The 20,404-nt window shown below is 40.2% G+C and overlaps 1 protein-coding gene across 1 annotated transcript in view; it reads right to left on the bottom strand.

Moving 5' to 3' along the window:
• SYNE1 (spectrin repeat containing nuclear envelope protein 1) overlaps positions 1 to 20,404 on the bottom strand; it is a 507,598-nt gene that overhangs the window by 387,100 nt on the left and 100,094 nt on the right. The window contains 4 exon segments of the mRNA XM_043511213.1: positions 659 to 751; positions 1,185 to 1,205; positions 5,811 to 5,894; positions 11,676 to 11,771. Coding sequence (XP_043367148.1) covers positions 659 to 751; positions 1,185 to 1,205; positions 5,811 to 5,894; positions 11,676 to 11,771 — 294 coding nt within the window.

The raw sequence follows: 20,404 nt of genomic DNA on the forward strand, positions 1-20,404 counted from the left end.
AGGACCAAGCCACAGAAGATCCCAAAAAGTAGCCATCAACCTGCAGGGAGCACCAAGAGCAGGAAAAGAAATGCAGTACCACACCCAGCTACAAGAAACTGTTCAGAAGGTGAGTGCCTCATTACACACAGGATCAAATTTTGTCCTTGAAAGTATCTGCAGCTCCTGATGAAATCAGTAGGTGTCACACATGTATATGTGAAGCCACACTTTAGTCACTAAATAGTAAACTGTGTTTACATATTGAATCTGCTGGACTTGAAAACTTGGTGCATTCGCTTGCAGGTTCTCTGTTAGTATAAATAAGGCTTACAGTGATTGATGGTGCTTGTTTACAACTAGTCCTGTTTTATTTACTTGATTTCATATATATATATAGTTTGCTTTCTTCAGGAAAAGAAGTAGGAGTATATGCCAATAATAACTTGGCATCATCTTAAAGGTACATTCCCGAGCCCCAATCCTGCAAAAACTTACACACACTTTTAACTTTATACATAGTGAATAGTCCCATCCTCATATAGACATTGGGCCAGATCCTCAGGTGGTGTAAACTGGCAAAGCTTTGTTGAAGTCACTGAAACTACACCAACTTATGTCAAGTGAGGATCTGGCCCATTACTTCAAAAATAATAGTCAAATATAAAAAATATAATACCTGGAAATATAAAATTATGGTCCACATCAAGCCAAGTACAATAGAAGGCCTACCATCAGCAATATCAGTTGAATTGATGTTGACTAGTTTAATCTATTTAGAAAAGAAAATACACATTATCACATACAGGAGATAGTGACAGTTATTACTTGGATTCTGAATGGGTTTGGTGTACAGTAAATTTATGCAAAAATAGTTAGTTTTTTAATTCAAAAATTCAGTGCAGTGATGAGAACGTCAGTTAATATATTGCACAGCTACAGTTATACTTTAAAATGGAGCAAGATAACAAACAGAAGTATAACAATATATGAATATATTTTTCAGTTTGTGATTAAACATGATTTATCATAAAATCATAGGAATTGCATGTAAAAACTAATCTAAACTACCATATTGGCCAATACAGGATTGTTCCATTAATATATTCAACTTCAAATGGAAAAATATACCACTTAATTTATACTTTTTGTACTTATGCAAGTTTGTTATAGGGTTAAAAATTCCAGAAAATCTTTGTACCAACCGGTGATCCTCTGTACGTGGACTAGCATGAAAAGCAAGGGAGAAACAGTGATATATAAAATCAGCTTAATGTGATAAATTAATTCATTTTCCTGGTAATAAAATTCTGGAATGTAAAGAAAGCACTGCTATAACAAGACTAATCAGCAATGCAATGCATAGAATCCACAGTGTTCCATTCTTGTACTCACTTGTTATCTCAAATTACCCATTTAGCTATGAACAAGCTGTTCTTGCCATATTTTGTATGAAGATGATCAGGGAAAGAGAGAAGAAGGGAACAGGAAATAAATAGGGAGCAAGAAAAGAATAAACAGACGTTGAAAAGAAAAGATGAGATACGTGTCTAGTAGAGATCCTTTCATTCAAGCATTGTAAAGGACTTACATCCTTAGTGAAGTTGTTATATTATTATTATATTAAGATTAACTACATCCTTAGTGAAGTTGGCATTATTGTATATCTTTTAAACATAGGTCAACAGATGCACAGAGAAGAATGAATGACTTTCCAAAGTCATGCAATAAATCAATCACAAAGACAAGAACAGAATCTGGGATCAGAATCAGACTCAAGGCTGGTCTACACTTCCACAGTAAATTGACCCAAGTTATGCTACTTCAGTTATGTGAATAACATAACTGAAGTCGACATAGCTTAGGTCGATATACTACGGTGTCTACACCGCGCTGTGTCGATGGGTGATGCTCTCCCACTGACTTCCCTTACTCTTCTTGGGGAGGTGAAGTACACAAATTGATGGGAGAGTGTACACAAATCGATGAGAGAGACCTGCTAAATCGACACCCATTGCATCAATTGCAGCAGTGCCTATCTACCAGTAAGTGTAGACATGGCCTCGGGGTCCTACACTAACCACTAGACATATACTCACCAAAAATAACGCCAAAAGACAAAACTCAGTAAAGAAGAGGTTGAATATACAATAGACTGTAGAATCAAAGAAAATGTAACAGCAAAACAGAAATCCATGAAACAGAGTAAGAAAGAATATCCACAGAATTAGCATTAAAAAGCAAAGAAAAATACACAGTGGGTCTGATTCTTCTGTCAGTGACGGTGATGTAAATCATGAATAACTTTTCTGAAGTCAATGTTACATTTGTGTAAAACTAGTAAATTTCAACTTTTTTCTTCTTTTTCACATTGGATTTTTTGATATATTAGATTTCTATTAAAATTTTTCAAAAACAAACACGGACAACTGGAAAAACTGTGTAGCTTAAGATAAAGTACCACCTCCCAATACATCATCCTGCTGAAAAATCAGGAGAGCTTCCTTTTGTTTAAAGAACCAAATCTCTATGCTCCAGGGCTTAAATTCTCATAGAGTATTTCCCGGAGTCCCCTATACCCAACCCTCCAACATGTTATGAAAACTCCACGGAAGTTAAAAATATTTACCGGACCTCCACTCCGGACAGCTCTGGCTGAATTTCAGCCCTGCCATGCAATCCCAAAATATATTAATGAATTAATTAATTAATTTTAATGTTAATGTTCTGTATCCATGGGCAGACAGCTCCTCCTTTTTTCTGTAAAAAAGCATTAGTACCACCAGTCACCCCCAATAATTTTTAAAAGACTCCTTGGGTGCTCCCAGTCACTGTGTTATCTCTGACCAAGGACTCCCAAAGTTCTAATGTTATGCAGGTGTATCTGTGAAAGAAAGATTGGGATGAGGGTGGGAGTGGGCGGAAGAACCTTCAAATGTTGGTTGGCACTAAGAGGGCAGGAGACTAATTTCATGTGACCTTTAACCATATGGAGAAAGGTGTCGTCCTTTGACCCAGCAACACAGAAGCCACAGAAGCTGCTATAACAGGGGTGGGCAAACTAAGGCATGCCAGCCATTTTAAGCCGGCCGTCAAGCTCCAATTGGGGAACAGGGTCAGGGGCCGCTCCACACAGCTCCTGGAAGCAGACGCATGGCCCCATTCCAGCGCTCCAGCCAGGGAGCAAGATCAGGGGCCGCTCCACACAGCTCCCGGAAGCCACAACATGGCCCCTCTCCAGCTCATACACGCTCCAATAGCACTGCTCCAATGGCTCCCTCTGGCACTCCAATGGGAACTGCAGGGGTGGTGCCTGAAGACAGGACAGCATGCAGAGCTGCCTGGCCATGCCTCCACGTAACAGCCAGAAAAGGGACATGCCGCTGCTTCTGGGAGCCACTTGAGGTAAGTGCCGCCTGGAGCCTTGAGCCACTCCCCATGCCCCAACCCGCTGCCCCAGCCCTGATCCCCCTCCCCTCCTCCAAACCCCTCGATCCCAGCCCTGATCCCCCTCCCCACCTCCAAACCCCTTGATCCCAACCCAGAGCACCCTCCTGAACCCCAAGCCCCTCATCCCCAGCCCCACCCCAGAGCCTGCACCCCCAACCAGAGCCTGCACTCCTTCCTGCACCCCAACCCCAATTTTGCAAGCATTCATGGCCCGCCATAAAATTTCTATTCCCAGATGTGGCCCTCGGGCCAAAAAGTTTGCCCATCCTTGTGCTATAACATTTAAAGGAAAGGATCAAGGTTTGTTTGGCAAAACTTTCATGTAAGGTTATATAGCTAACTCCCTCCCCTCTTAAATTCCCACAGAGACCCTAGAAAAGAATTCCCCACAGGATATTTTGACAATCCACTCCACAAAAAACTGGTACAAGTCTCCTGGGGAAACTAGGATTCTGTATTTCTTCTACTAGTTAACAAGGAAAAGTTACTGTATATAGTCTAGCTCAAAAAATGTATATTTGGGGGCTCATCCCCCAAAGCTGCCTCAAGCCCCAACAAATCTTCATTTCCTCAAGAGAGCAATGCTTTCCTTACAGAACCCACAGATAAAAAGATTGACAGGGCTTTCAAAAAAGCTTTTGATTAGGCGACTGCTCATATGAACATATCCTTCCAAGTACTGTATTTTCTTTGGCTTGTACCCTATTAAAGTTGATTGGGGAATTAGAAAGGAAACCTTCCAGGCCCAGGGCAAAACCCAGTTTTATCCAAAAAAGGTATTAGGTTAGTGACAATTAGTTTTCATATTTTTGCACAATGCAGTTCAAGACTCACTCAATTCTACCTTCAAATATACGAAAATGGCAAGCACCGCTGTAGCTCAAAGGGCACTTTGGGTGAATCCCTACTCCCAAGCCTTATCAAAGGAATATAAAATAGTAGGTTCATTTTTAAACATGCCCCTGTAGTATTTGTAGAATCACTGGATAAATTAATAAATCTTATCTGACAAAAGCTTCGCTACCCCAACTGAGATCAAAGACAACATTCAATAACAGATCATAAGATGGATCCAAGGGATCCTTCAATAAAAGGCCCAGCATTCCCTCTGTACGGAAGAAGCATTTTTGGGTGAAATAGTGAAAATCACGAGATTGCTTTAGGTTATGTAATGTGGCCTCTACTAAAGAGTACACAGGCCTCTCTGAGAGAAGGAAAATAGGTATGTCTTTCTTTTTGCACCCCAGGTTCTCTTTTTCCCTGGTCCTAGTCAACTTTTTGGTAGCACCAGTCTCTGCAGGCAAGGCAGCCCTCACTACATTTGAACACAAAGTTCTCAGGGTGAACAGCTTCTGTAGCTCAGTTTGTATTAACAAATTTCACTAGGTGGGCTAAAGCAAAATTTTGTTTTGGGAATACTTTTATCTTTTCTTGAACTCTACCCTTCCCACCCAAGACTGAGCCAAAAAAACAACCTGACGTGGATTTATTTTTACAGGGAGCTGCTATGACTGTCTCTTGTGTGGCAGAAAAGTAATTAGGTCAGAGATATCATAGTGTGAGATGAGATGGAAGCAAAATGTGCCAAAAATCACTGATGGCAACTGCTGGCTGCTGGTTCTAGGTGTAATCTCTCTTATCACTATGCTATCAGATGCAATCTGGTGTTGCAGAAATTTTTTAAAAAGCCAAATGTAAAAAGGAACTAAACACATCTAAGCTAATAAAAAAGATAAATGTAAGTCAATAGAGTAGATATAGCAGGAGGAGGAGAGCCAGGAATACATGCAGAAGTAGGATTACTTTATTTGGCATTCATACCAAAAACATTCTGAATTTTATTTATTGTGTTTTGTTTCATTTCTGGTACTAAAATGGCAACAGTGCAGTTTCTCCAGAATCAGGCCTGAATGCCAGTCAAGGAGATAATGACCAGAATGTTTTCAAGTTCTCACATCTATTCTTTTTGGGAATTTATCTTTGCAAATATCATTTAATTAAGTTTGGGGATGTGTTCTTATAATTACAGATGAGCTGCTTACCCAAATGTATCAACAGGTAGGGCAGCTTTTTATCTGTATTTATAACGGGATCAAGGAAAATTAACTGAAGAGCACATAATAACTGAGGAGTCCATTAATAGTTGCTCAGTGTCCAAAAAAGAAAAGTTGCACCATAAATATCATACCTGGGAAGTCGATATTTGGATTTCACTGTGTCATACCTTTATAGCATACCTATGTACAGCACATAGATACTTAGGATTCTGCGTAGCCCAGACTCCTCAAGATTACAGCAATTAGGTGAAAATAGAATGTGGACTTCAGGAAAGAACAATTGGGGAAACAAAATGGTTCTGACAGAATCTTAATTAAACTTACCCGCCTTCCTTCTAGAAACTTAAGGGCAGAGCCAATATTAGCCACCCAATGGATCCTCTTCAGATGACGTCCCTGCTCACAAGGCTTAAAGAAAGAATAGTGCAAATTACAATCAGATTTATGCCAACATTCTTACAAAGTGAAGGCCAGGTCATTATAAAAGCACATGAATATGTGCAGTGACTGATTGATATGTAAAAATATTGCTGAGTGCATTCAAATTAGGATTTTTGTATATGCAAATATATATACAGAAAACATAATAAATACGAATATTGAAGGCAAATTTTACAGCTTTAATTAAATTTTAGATCTACATATTATAATGCAAAAGTATCATCAAGTTCTATTTAGTTAACAACCTCACAACACAAGCTAGTCAAAAACAATATTCACTAATTTCTCTATTCTTTACTACGTTTTTTCTAAACATATAAATCTAGAAGGTTCACTAAAGTTTTAAATGACAAATCAAAATTCCTATAATCCTAATAGCTGTTTTTCTTCCAATATCACTTATGTATTTAAGCAGGTTTTGTCCTATCTTGGGGCCTCTCCTTCTGCACCTCCACCCCCACGAACATGATACAGTTCTGTGGTGACCTAGAATCCTATTTTCGACATCTCTGACTCAAGGAATATTTCCAACACATCTCTGAACAACATATTAACCCAAAGAATCCTTCCTACCAAGACTACAAAAAGAAGGATTCTGGGTGGACTCCTCCTGAAGGTCGAAACAACAGACTGGACTTCTACATAGAGTGCTTCCACCGACGTACATGGGCTGAAATTGTGGAAAAACAGTATCACTTGCCCCATAACCTCAGCTGTGCAGAACACAATGCCATCCACAGCCTCAGAAACAACTCTGACATCATAATCAAAAAGGCTGACAAAGGAGGTGCTGTCGTCATCATGAATAGGTTGGAATATGAACAAGAGGCTGCTAGGTAGCTCTCCAACACCAATTTCTACAAGCCATTACCCTCTGATCCCACTGAGGGTTACCAGAAGAAACTATAGCATTTGTTGAAGAAACTCCCTGAGAAAGCACAAGAACAAATCCACACAGACACACCTCTGGAACCCCAAACTGGGGTATTCTATCTGCTACCCAAGATCCATAAACCTGGAAATCCTGGACGCCCCATCATCTCAGGCATTGGCACCCTGACAGCAGGATTGTCTGGCTAGGTAGACTCCCTCCTCAGGCCCTTCGTTACCAGCACTCCCAGCTATCTTCGAGACACCACCGATTTCCTGAGGAAACTACAGTCCATTGGTGATCTTCCTAAAAACACCATCCTAGCCACTATGGATGTAGAAGCCCTCTACACCAACATTCCACACAAAGATGGACTACAAGTCGTCAGGAACAGTATCCCCGATAATGTCATGGTTAACCTGGTGGCTGAACTTTGTGACTTTGTCCTCACCCATAACTATTTCACATTTGGGGACAATGTATACCTTCAAATCAGCGGCACTGCGATGGATACCCGCATGGCCCCACAGTATGCCAATATTTTTATGGCTGACTTAGAACAATGCTTCCTCAGCTCTCATCCCCTAATGCCCCTACTCTACTTGTGCTACACTGATGACCTGTTCATCATCTGGACCCATGGAAAAGAAGCCCTTGAGGAATTCCACCATGATTTCAACAATTTCCATCCCACTATTAACCTCAGCCTGGACCAATCCACAGAAGAAATCCACTTCTTGGACACTAATAAGCAATGGTACTAATAAGCGACGGTCACATAAACATCACCGTATACCGGAAACCTACTGACCGCTATTCCTACCTACATGCCTCCAGCTTTCATCCAGATCACACCACATGATCCATTGACTGCAGGCAAGCTCTACGATACAACCACATTTGCACCAACCCCTCAGACAGAGACAAACACCTACAAGATCTCTATCAAGCATTCTTACAACTACAATACCCACCTGCTGAAGTGAAGAAATAGATTGACAGAGCCAGAAGAGTACCCAGAAGTTACCTACTACTGGACAGGCCCAGCAAAGAAAATAACAGAACGCCACTAGCCATCTCCTTCAGCCCCCAACTAAGACCTCTCCAACACATCATCAAGGATCTACAACCTATCCTGCAGGACGACCCATCGCTCTCACAGATCTTGGGAGACAGGCCAGTCCTTGCTTACAGACAGCCCCCCAACCTGAAGCAAATACTCACCAGCAACCACACACCACACAACAGAACCACTAACCCAGGAAGCTATCCTTGCAACAAAAACCATTGCCAACTGTGTCCACGTATCTATTCAGGGGACACCATCATAAGGCCTAATCACATCAGCCACACTATCAGAGGCTTGTTCACCTGCACATCTACCAATGTGATATATGCCCTCATGTGCCAGTAATTCCCCTCTGCGATGGACATTGGCCAAACTGGACAGTCTCTACATTAAAGAATAAATGGACAGAAATCAGACATCAAGAATTATAACATTCAAAAACCAGTCGGAGAACACTTCAATCTCTTTGGTCACTTGATTACAGACCTAAAAGTCGCAATTCTTCAACAAAAAAATTTCAAAAGCAGACACCAATGAGAGACTGCTGAATTGGAATTAATTTGCAAACTGGATACAATTAACTTAGGCTTGAATAAAGCCTGGGAGTGGATGGGTCATGACACAAAGTAAAACTATTTCCCCATGTTTATTTCCCGCCACCCCACACTGTTCCTCAGACGTTCTGGTCAACTCCTGGAAATGGCTCACCCTGATTATCACTACAAATGGATATTCCCCGCCGCTCTCCTGCTGGTAATAGCTCACCTTACCTGATCACTCTCATTACAGTGTGTATGGTAACACCCATTGTTTCCGTGCATATAAATCTCCTCACTGTATTTTCCACTGAATGCATCCAATGAAGTGAGCTGTAGCTCACGAAAGCTTATGCTCTAATAAATTTGTTAGTCTCTAAGGTGCCACAAGTACTCCTTTTCTATCAAATATGGTTCACGGTCTTTCTGAGGCCAACAAACTACCATGAGTCCTTTCCGAACAGGGGATTTTCTCCAAAGGGGAGACATACAATTATCTGAATGTAATCAAGACGCAAACACCCCTTATATCCTAAACTTTTAAAATTTGAAAGTGATAATTAAAATTTACATCTAATCATCCTGTGATACATTATTCCATCAAGAAAGATAGAGAATGGTTGTATCATTCTCAAGAAATTTCTTCAGTAAATTGGAAATCAAAGTGTAATCTAGACAAGTTTTAAGATCATGTATTTTTCATATCTGAAAAATGGATCTCTGAGACCCAGACCCATAGGTTTCCCCTATCTTGAACAATTCATTCTGACAAAATGCACCTATTAGGCAATCCACATTTTGGTATCAATGGATCATTAACTACTTCCATTTTCATTCCTATTCAGAAAATCATAAACTTTAAGAACAGTCTGCTATGGATCCTGAAATTCCCCCTGCAATTTCAGTGGGTTCTAATATTCTTCACTTCCTGTCTTAAACCATAATATACTGTTGCTGTGCACTGTAGAACATCAGCTACATTCCACCCCAGCAGTGGCTTCATTTCCATAGACCGTAATCCTAACTAATACTTATATATAAATTATAAAACACTCTGGGATCATACTGTATGAAAAGTCCTTTTCAACCTGTAAATTATCTATTATTATTCTTTTGCCTATCCTTTCAGTAAACCTGATACAGTGCCTTTTTAAACTCTAGTCATTTTTCTGGGTCTACATTGCCTCTTTTTTTTCAATAGTGAATTTATGTTGGCTTTGATATAATGGATTTCAATGTCACTATTAACAAAGGTAAAGTTCCTTTCTTGGATCATGAATAATGTTTTACCACAATGGAGAGACTTCCCTTCTCAGAAAAGCATAGAACAGAATCAAAAAACTAGTGCAGTTCAACACTGCAGAAATCCTAGGAACCCTTCAGAACACATAACTCAAATTAAGCAATCTTCATTCTAGTGAATTATCTTTAAGCATGCTTACTGTCAGACTGGCAAGTAGTTTAGACCCGCAATCAGAATGACTTTAAAGCTGTTATAATCTAGTGTGGGTTTCTATCCTGAATCAAAATGCTTCCCTATATTTTATGGAGGCAGATGATAGCTAGATATGAATAAAGAATAACAGCAGAAGTGTTGCATTTAGATACCGCCTTGAGTAGGGGCAGACAAACTCCTAAGCCCTAGGGTGAGTTCAGGGAAGGATTCTATCTCTATCCGTTAGGAACTTGCAATCTGATCACTGGGCTGGTTTGGAAGGGGCTGGAACTCCTAATGGATAACCCTACCCATCTCTGCCGACCTGCATAGGGCCAAGTTGGCCCCAGAATTAAAGACTGATTCTCATTTAAACCAAAGCCTCTTTACACAACTCTAGGAGTGTAAAGGGACCTTCAAATGGTGTAAATTTGGGCCCTTTTCGCTAGAAGAACAGGAGAAAGGGGCCTTAGTATAAATGAGAATCAGACCCTAGATCAGGGGTTCTCATAACAAATTTTTTGGTGGCCTCAGAGTGTGGCCACCAACTCTTGATGATGGCTGCTCTGAAAATTTTTCCTAAAATACTTAATTAACTTTAGGAAAATAAAATAAATATGCACATATACATGTGCAAATCACTGCAATTTCTTTAAGGACGGTTTTGTTTGCAGATTCAGTAATAAAAATAATGCACAGCTGTCTCTATACTTTACTGGACCTAAACAGAATAGAAACACAAATAAGGTGCTTTGTATATTCTTGTCTTTTGTTGTTGTTGTTTCTTTTGCTTTTTTGGTTGCTTTTTTTCCTTAAGACTTGCTAACTAGTAAGTCTGCTAGCTAATTGGGAGGCACTGAAAAGTGATATTAACAAACATAGAAATATCACTTTTCACAGCAGACATACTCAGCCCCAGCAAGCCAGAAGACAAATTAAGCACTGGATGGGGGGAGGTGGGTAGGGAGGCAGCAGAGTCTAGGGGCAATGGGAGGATGGATGGCAAGCTGGGGAGATAGTGGGGGCCAGTGACGATGTGTGTGGGGGCGGGGGAGCCTGGGCCCAGCACCTGAAGCCAGACTCTACTGCCACGTGCTTAAAGCCCGCCAACCCTCTGCTGTGGGGATGGAGTCCACCGACCCAGTGCTGAAGCCAGAAGCCCAAGTCCTACTGCCACCAGGAACAAGGGGAACTCACACCAGCTACCTGCTTCTCTGGTGTTTGTGGCTCCAGAGGGGGGCAGGGCCAATCCCTGCTGGCAGCGCCAGAAGAGGAGCTACTGCTTTGCCCGTCCCAACCCCACCAATCACTGCCCAGGAGCCTCTGGCCGCAAGAAAAGTCCCTGGTGGCCAATGGTCACATTTGAGAAACGCTGCCCTAGATAATATCAACTATCCTATGTGTGAGATGTACAGAAAGTTTTGTCTGTTCTTATTTTCCCGCTACTGGTTCTAATGATTTGTGATTATTGTCAGCTTCATATCCTGATGATGCTGGTGCACGAATACAACAAAAATGCCATTTTAATGTTAAGCTCCAGTGAAACATGTGCACACTGATAGATAAGATGCATGTAAATAATCAACATTTGCTGAATCTAAAAAGACAGAACAAAAAGCAATAGATATTGTGTGCATATTTTCAGCATATCACAAACATGGAGTAAAACAAAGAATATCAGTCTATAATAAAGTATTCTGTATACCTTAACCTGGCAGATCACTCCGTTAATAAGCCTGTTTTATGCTGTAACACACAGATACCTATTGTCTTTCATGTATTACTTAGAAGTTCAGAAAGCCATCTTATCTCAATTCAAAGGGAAACAAATCCTTACCAGTTTCTGACCAGAAAGAACCTCCAAAAGGGCAAGTAGCTTAACCCCATCTTTGATATCTTCAAACAGATCATTGACCACCAAGGGGGGACTGCGCTGAAAGGTGAAAAGAAATCAGATATCATAACTAACAACATGACTACTTTGTTAAAATAGAAAGGGACAGAAAATTAATCTGGTCTTTGTCAGCAATAGTTTAATGGGCCAGTTATCATTTGGCATTGCTGGCTCTGGAATGTAATACTAGATGCATTAATATCATAATGGAAGGACCTGAAATAAATCTACTGCCGTGCACAGTGAAGGCATGAAACGTTGAACATATTGGGCCAGATCCTCAGCTGATGTAAATCAGCATAGCTCCACTGACTAGCCCGTAGCATCCAGGTAAAAATGACAAGAGGGATGGAGAGTGAAAGGTAGCTATATGCTGCATTAGTGAGATATGCAGCTGCCAAGTTAGTCCCACCTACTAGCAGCATTAAGGTCAATGAGAAGAATGTATAGTTACATGTTCAATTTTCATGCTCAGGATCACACTTCATCTTAAGTCTGTTCATGCACACTAATTTGCCATCCCACAATTTGTCCTGTTTTTGATCCTGTGTTCTTGAGAGGAAGGGAGTGTGCACACAAGACACTTAAGATGCTCCACATGAAGGACTATGCCTATTTCTTAATCTTATTAATAATACCCATGCATAGCTTCCACATCCACTTGCACTGAACACAAAGACTTGCAGGATTCAAGGTTATTATACAGATGTGCAATGTAAAAAATAATATGGTGTCATCTTGAATATTCTTAAACTTTAAGCCCACATCACTGACCCTTTACCTTAAGTCCCAGCATTGAGTGAATGTTTATAATTTCAATAATCACTACTGATTTCCAAACCTAAAAGCATCTTTCATCTACATTTAGATTCACCATCATTTTTGCTGAAGAAACCCCAAAATCTATCATTCTTATTAAAAACTAAAATTGGGAGGAATCTACAATGTTGACATGCACATTAAGAAACTATTAATTAAGGTCAAACACACAGTTCCTGCATACAATATTACAGCCATATTTTGATTTCTCTCATATTCCACTTAGTATTCAATATGCTACAGGAAACTGTCTCTAAACTTGAAACATACGACTGGGTGAGCAGTATGAAGGGAAGACAAGGTGTGGCAGAAAGTGTTCAGTGTGCTGGGGCTGTTGGAGTGACAGTACTACTTTTACATTGCTGACAGTTGTTTCAGAAGATTGACATATTCCTCTCCACTTTTTCTCCTCGAGGCATTTCAGTTCTCCAACACTAAGTTACTCAGAATATCAGTTCCCACTCATGACAAATTACTGTAACACATGCTATTAAATTTTCAGAGACAACAATGATAATATTGAAAATATACTTAAACAGATTTTGTTTCCAGATATTTTGAACAATAAGATGTCATCATTAAACTCTACTTTCTCAACTGCTTTGACACTTCTTATGCCATTTTATGTAACTCTATCAGTTGGATAGTACAATAACAATTTCATGCATTTTCCCTAACGTAGCACATCAAAAAATATACTGAAATCCTGGACTCACTGAAGTCATTGGCAAAATTCCCATTGACTATACTGAAGCCCGGATTTCACCTCGAGTTTATAAGCATCTATTAGACAATCAGCAGCAACAAAACATGTAGATGCTTATAAACTCATGTGTATGTGTATAAACTCGTGTATATGTGTATAGTTTGTTTATAAACAAACTATACATATATACACACATACACAAGATGGAAATACCATATAAATAACAGAATTCAGTCTTCACAGTTTGTAAAATCTAGAAAAAACAAAAAAAAAAACAAAACAAAAACAAAACAAAAACACCTGAGTTCACAGAAGTCATGAAGGGCAACAATTGTTACAGTGACTAAACAGATAAATAAGTGAGTACATAACCTTTGAGCATCAGGGACTAATATATACTAAACTGCAAAAGACGTGCTTACTTTGTTTTATGGTTACATCGGATGGTACATCTGAAAAATCACGCTTACCCAACCAATTTGATGCACCTGCTCTTGTATAGCTCATACAGAAAGTAACTGAAGAGCTGGAGATAAAAAAGGAAGTATTTCCCTTCAGGAGCAGTGATGATATAACAAAGCAGGGAAAAAGCAAAGCATCCCTGGGTTTGCAGCCTCCACCACTGAAAATACTCCTCCCTTTGTTGTTTAATCTAGATGATCTATTTCTTTTATGAAAAAAATACTTTTAGCATTAAGTGAAAAGAACATTCTTCTGTTGAAATGAGTCTTTGTACATTTAAGATTTGTTATGTGGTTATGCTCTGACAACTACAGTAAGAGAACTGCAGGTTTCCTTTAGATTACTGTACAGTTGTGTTGTACAATTTAAAAAAAGGTGATCAGAATAACATGTAAAGTTCTTTTCATTCTGATATGCTCGTAGTATCAAATTAATGAATAATTTTGCTTAAAGAAAAATCCTCTGCTTACCTCAATTACATTTCTACTAATACCCCTGATGCTAGACCAAACTCTTCCTCACTGTGACTCCAGTGAAATCAATGGAGTAGCAAAGTCAAAGTCAAAGTAAAAATGGATTTGTCCCAGGCAATCTTGCATTACATGCTACAGATATAGATACAATTAATTTCCTTCTGTGTTGTTTTTTCCCTTGAAGCAACATTATACTACTTTCAAGTATTTGGATTTAGCAGTGAAGATAGTGATCCATAAGGGTGGTCATCACACCAATAACAGTGGGTGAAATCATGTCATTTTGCCATTGACTTCAATGAAACCAGGATTTCTCCCAGAAAACTTTACTTCTAAAATGCTATGCTTTCCATGCAAACTAAAGCTGTGAAGACAGATTTCATAGAACTTGGAGAAGGAGGCAAAATATAAAGAATGCTGGAAAAGATGGGAAGTGGCAAAGAAACTATCAAATTATTGACAGCAAAGATTTTGAGAGCAAATGCTGAGAAGTAAGAGAAACCACAACAGTTCCTTTTAAATCAGGAGACTGCAATTCATCTCTTGCTGGTGCTAGCTGGTAAATATAAACCTGTGTATTCTATTGAGCAAAGTTGTTTTCTTTTTTCTCTTTACAATCACTCGCAGTGCTTAGCAGAGCAGAACACATGCATGGAAACATAAATAAAACCAGTACAAAAGGGAAGCAGAAAACACAGATAAGAGATATATGAACACTTATATAAAGTTAACTGGGAAGATTTTTAAAGGTTAGCAAACTGATTTTTTTCCCATACTAAGTATTTTATTTAAATATAGGTTAGAACTGATCACAGATGTAATGTAAGGTGGGAATTTTTTTGGATAATCCTGTTGCTCTTTGAAACTGGCCTCCCGTTTGTGCTAATATTTAGAAAATGTCTTTGAACATTGAAAGCAATACAATTTAGAGTATATCAATTAATATACTTAGTATAACAAATTTATTAGAGCATAAGCTTTCGTGAGCTACAGCTCACTTCATCGCTCACAAAAGCTTATGCTCTAATAAATTTGTTAGTCTCTAAGGTGCCACAAGTACTCCTTTTCTTTTTGCGAATACAGACTAACACGGCTGCTACTCTGAAACCTATACTTAGTATGTAATTATTAACTCAGAAAAGCAGATTTTTAAACAGCCTACAAACTGTAGTCTCTCCTCTCTCAGAAGTATTAAACTGAGTAACAGAAAACTTTTTGAAAAACCCAGACAAAAATCATGGAACAAACAAGACTTTTGCTAAACTTCTCTATTGTGTCCTACTGTTTGTTGTTGCATTGCATCTTCTTTTCTGTATTTTTCTGTTGTCTCTCTAAACTGTAACTGCTTTGAATCTTTCTTCACACCTGTGAGTACACTGCCTAAAAAATACTGTTAGTGCTGTAAAAATGAAAACAATAGTGTTTTGCAGATCCTCTGTAAAATGATCTGTAGAATGTTGTGAGACTTCCATTACTAAAATAAGTGGTAGCTGAATTTTCAAATAGCTTCAAAACTGCATGAGCAAATCTGGCACATGCACTCACTTGCACAAATTGATATCTGGGTGTGCAATTACCTGATTTGTTTCCACTGATTTGTCTGAACAAGCTGATGTGCATAATTTCATAGGCTGTTTTGAATATCTGACCTTTACTCCTCAATGCCAATTTAAAGGATTTATCCTGAAGCCTCTAGGTCACATGCCCCCTCTCTACAGGCATGCTCATAGCTTTTAGTGGCATCTGTGTGAATAAAGGCTGCAGGATTAAGCCCTAGATTTAATGTGGCAGTTTTCTTCCAAGGATATCTTTAAGCAATGGTTCATTATTAAAGGAAGCATACCATAATTACTGAAGCAAGAGACTGGGAGTCAAACCTCCTGGGTTTTCTTCTCAACATAAGTTTGTTTGTTTTTTGGCTTATAAGTGACTCCAATAAAGTCACTTAGTTTATCCATGCCTCAGTTTCCCCATTAGAAAAATAAATATAATAGTACCCAATTCTGATGGTTACTTATCTAATAGATGTAAACTATTCAGCTCCTTGTATGAAGCCACTACATACTCTAAGTGCAAAGTATTATTACAATTAAGCTCAGAGTTGACTAGATAAGACCTTGTTATGGTCTCAAAAATTCAGTAACTATTATTATAGATGACAATATCTATTCTTGGTTATATTTCTATTTCCTTTTCTTTTCTAAATCTATAGAGTCTTTTTTTCAATTTACAATCCTGAATATAGAGATACATATATAGGTACAACACAACAATGCAGAGTAGTGTTTCATAAATATATCCTAAAAACCTTTCAATCTTAGCTTTATTTTGGTTTATTATCCCTCATCTGCTTTTATTTTATGATGCTCTCCATTCTCCTTTTTATATAATTATTAAGTGAACCATATTAGTTCAATTGTGTGAGTGTCTGTTTCAGAAAGTAGCCTGTTCTGCTTGACACTTGGTAGCAGAAGTTAGATAATACTGAAGGTATTCCTGAAATTGGGGGAATGAGAAGTTACTTATTGTGTAGGGTAACTATATGCACTTCATGAGCCAGAGATGAGAGGTTTTTTGGCCAGCAATATCCATAGGGCACGCATGTGCTCTTTCAGACCTCGTGCTTTGAAGTGAGAGCAAATGGGATGAGGCCGACCAGTCGTCATTTGGTTCCTTTTCACTGCAGAATCCCTGGAGGTAAGGATTTTGAGTTAGAGGGGATGGAAGGGCAAGTTGTGGAATCTGCATATGGACAATATATCTTGAAGTACTCCAGTTACTGTACACAGTAAGTAACTTTTTCTTCTCCTTCAAGTGCTTGTCCCTATGCACATTCCAATGATGGTGACTCCCCAGCAGACATTTTGTTAAGGAGATGGGATCTTGTAGTAGTTAGGTAAACAACGAGTGAAGAAGGGTTTTATCAAATGCAGCATTGGAGCTGAAGGCTGCAGTCAGGGCATAGTGTCATGTAAACATGTGGATTGAAGCCTAAGTCACTGCTTTACAAATGTCCAATACTGGTAAGTTTTGCAGTGATGCTGCTGATGCAGCTTGTGCTCTAGCAGAGTGACCTCTGATTGTGGACTGTGGATCTACCTTGGACACCTTGTAGAAGATTCTACTGCAATTGGAAATCCTGTTCAATAGTCTCTGGGATAAATTGCAGAGTCTTTCGTCCTTTCTGCAATAGAGACAAACAGTCCTGGTGATGTTCTAAAGGGTTTTGTTCTGTTTAAGCAGCAAGCCAGGACTCTCCTAATGTATGCAACATTGCCTCAGATCTGACTGCATGGAGTTTCGGGATGAATACTGGTAGATGTATTTGTTGATTCAAATGGAATACTGTCACTACTTTTGGGAGAAATTTAGGGTGTATTCTCATGGACACTTTAAGTTGAACACCATGTGTCGCGGGGTCAGCCATTAGTGCCTCAATCTCTCCCACTCTTCTGACCCAAGTTATCACAACCAAAAATGCCATCTTCATTGACAGGCGCAAAAGAGAAGGAGCCCATAGGTTTTGAAGTGTAGTCTCATGAGGGCTGCAAGTAATAGGTTTAAATCCTGTGGGAGTACAGGTTCCTTGACAGGCAGGAACATTTTATTAAACCCCTTTGAAAACCAAATTACTGCTGGATGGGGGGAGACTGTATGATCCTCCATTGGCAGATGGTGAGCTGAAATCGCTGCCAAGTGCACTTTGAAGGGACTGAGGGACAAGTTCTTCCTTTTTAGTTAGCAAGTAACTATTTGAGAATCTGTGGAATTAAGAAGTGACAGGGCATTAATAAGGGGGAGACCCTCAGTTATTTTGCCAGGAAGTGCTCTCCCACTGCTTGTTAGAACTTTTCTAACCAGAGAGGAGGAAGCCTGCTAACCAATGACATCCATCCAGTTGCCATGGTGTGAGATGTAGGGATGTTAGATTCAGGTGTAGAATCTGTCCCTGGTTCTGAAACAGCAGATCTGAGAGTAGAGGTGTGGACCTGAGCTGAGATTCTTACTGGTTCAATAGCTCCCTGAACCAGAACTGTCTGAGCCATGCTGGAGCTATGAGGATTAACTTTATCAAGGCCTCCTTGTGTTTGCAGAACACTCTGGTAATCAGAGGGGAAAGGGATAAGTATTCGTCAGGTCTCCTGACCATGGTATGAGGAATGTGTATTCTAGACTCTTGACTCATCCCCCTTCTTGAGCAGAATTTTGAAACTTGGGATTGTGTTGAGTGGCAGAGGTTTATCATGAGATTGCCCCAGGCCATGAAGATGTCTGTCAGTATCCTGTATTTGATTTCCAACCCATGGTTTGGAGCAAAGCATTTGGCCTATGAAACTGTAGGTTCGCTGAGGAGTTGACGTTATCGCTCCTTTAATGTGGATCTGAATTGTTTTGCCTTCGCATTGACCACAGTGATTATGAAGCAGAATGGAATACGGTGCAGTAAAACCATTTCACAGCCTGGGGTGGTACTTGATTTCCTATCTGCCTTACAAGAGGTAGGACTGAAACCAGCATCTGCCACAGGGTTCTGGCAGGGTCAATGATGGCCTCGTTGACAGAGAGGACTATCCTTCCTCCTGCGGATGCCAGGAATATGTCTACTAACTTGTGTGTTTTTGTACCTCCTCAACAGGATTCGGAGGGCCTCACCCATCTTTTTTAATGGGTCTTGGGAACCCTTAATAATCAATCTAGTTGTGGGCCTTGGTTGGTACTATGGCCTCATGAAGGGATGAGGATAGGGTGACCAGTGAGGGAAGTCACCTCCCGATGCCTGCTCTTCCATCTCCTTCTCCTCTGTGTGACTATACTGGAACAGGGAGGGGCAGAGAACCACCAGGCCTGGGTTCTGCAGGCCCCAGTATCTCTCTCGTGAAAGCTGTCTAGACTATGTAAGATGTTGAGGTTTGTGGAGAGAATCTGGTGAATAAAGATGTCACTGGCATGGATCTTCCTCACCTTCTCTCTCTGAAGATGAAGCAGATGACAACGCATATGCCTGATTCGTAGGCAGTGCTATGGCCCTCTGTGTGATAGGGACTGACGGTGCTGAACTGATAGATAGAGTTGGTGCTGACTGTAGTACTGAAGTTGACAGCAAGGGGGACTGCAGTTCCATTTCCATCGGACCACATACCTGAACTGTGCTGTGCAGGGAAGTGTAGATAGGAGTGCTGGAGCCAGATTTTTCTCAGGGTGGTATCGCAATCCTTGTAGTGGCAATAGTGTGCTCCCCTGGTTGGCTTGGTTCAAGTGCCAAGGGAGTTGGCATTGGGGCTGTTGAGGTAGACAATGTCAAGGTTGGTGCTAAACTTTTTCCCAAACTCATGGATTTTGGTGCCAGGTGCTTTGTGCCGTCAAGTACGAACCAGCACAAGACTGAGTTTCAGCAGGAACCATTCTAGGCTGCGAAGTCCCAGATGATGTTCAGTGCCAGGGGAGGTTTTCGTCTCAGAGGAAGCCTTGTTCAGCAATCTACCTCTGGGGCTTCTGGCTCCCTGCAGCTTGTCAGAGGACGATTCTGTTATCATGGCCATGGTTCTAGTCGAGGCTCTCAACAACACTTACGTTCTTGGGGTCTGAAGGTCCCTGTACTGGGTTGGGGAGTCATCTAGCAAGCCCAGGTTGGAAATGGGTCTCATAAATTTAGTCATTAGGAAGACCTGAAGGTAGGCCTTCAAGTGCTTCCTAACATAGGAGCTGAAGGACTACAAATAGCACATTTATTGGGAAAGTGTGATTCTCCCAAACAACAGAGACACTCTGAGTGTCCATCTGAGGTTAGGATAATTCCTTCATATGAGGGGCAATGTTTGAATCTGGGAGAACCAGACGACGCCATACCAGTGACAAATAAAACTCTAAGACTAAAAGCAACTGAACAACTATAATTACTGGTTAACCACAAACTATACTGTAAAAGTAATAAGCTATCAACTATAATAGAAAGGCTGGCAGTATCTCAGACAGTCAGGGTTCCATCTCTAAGCCATGAGGAAATGAGAGGAATTAAATGGCAGCTGGCAAGCCTCACTCTTATATGATCTTGCTACGGAGCATGAGGACTGAAAGAGTGCATGCATGCCCTACCAGTACTGCTGGCCAAAAAGACTCTGACTTCTGGCTCATGAGACACATGCGCACCATCAGTGGAAAGTGCATAAGGACAAACACTCAAAGGAAAGCTGACATTTCCTGACTGGTTAAGC

This window comes from Dermochelys coriacea, chromosome 3 (assembly GCF_009764565.3).
Source record: "Dermochelys coriacea isolate rDerCor1 chromosome 3, rDerCor1.pri.v4, whole genome shotgun sequence".
NCBI lineage: Eukaryota > Metazoa > Chordata > Testudines > Dermochelyidae > Dermochelys > Dermochelys coriacea.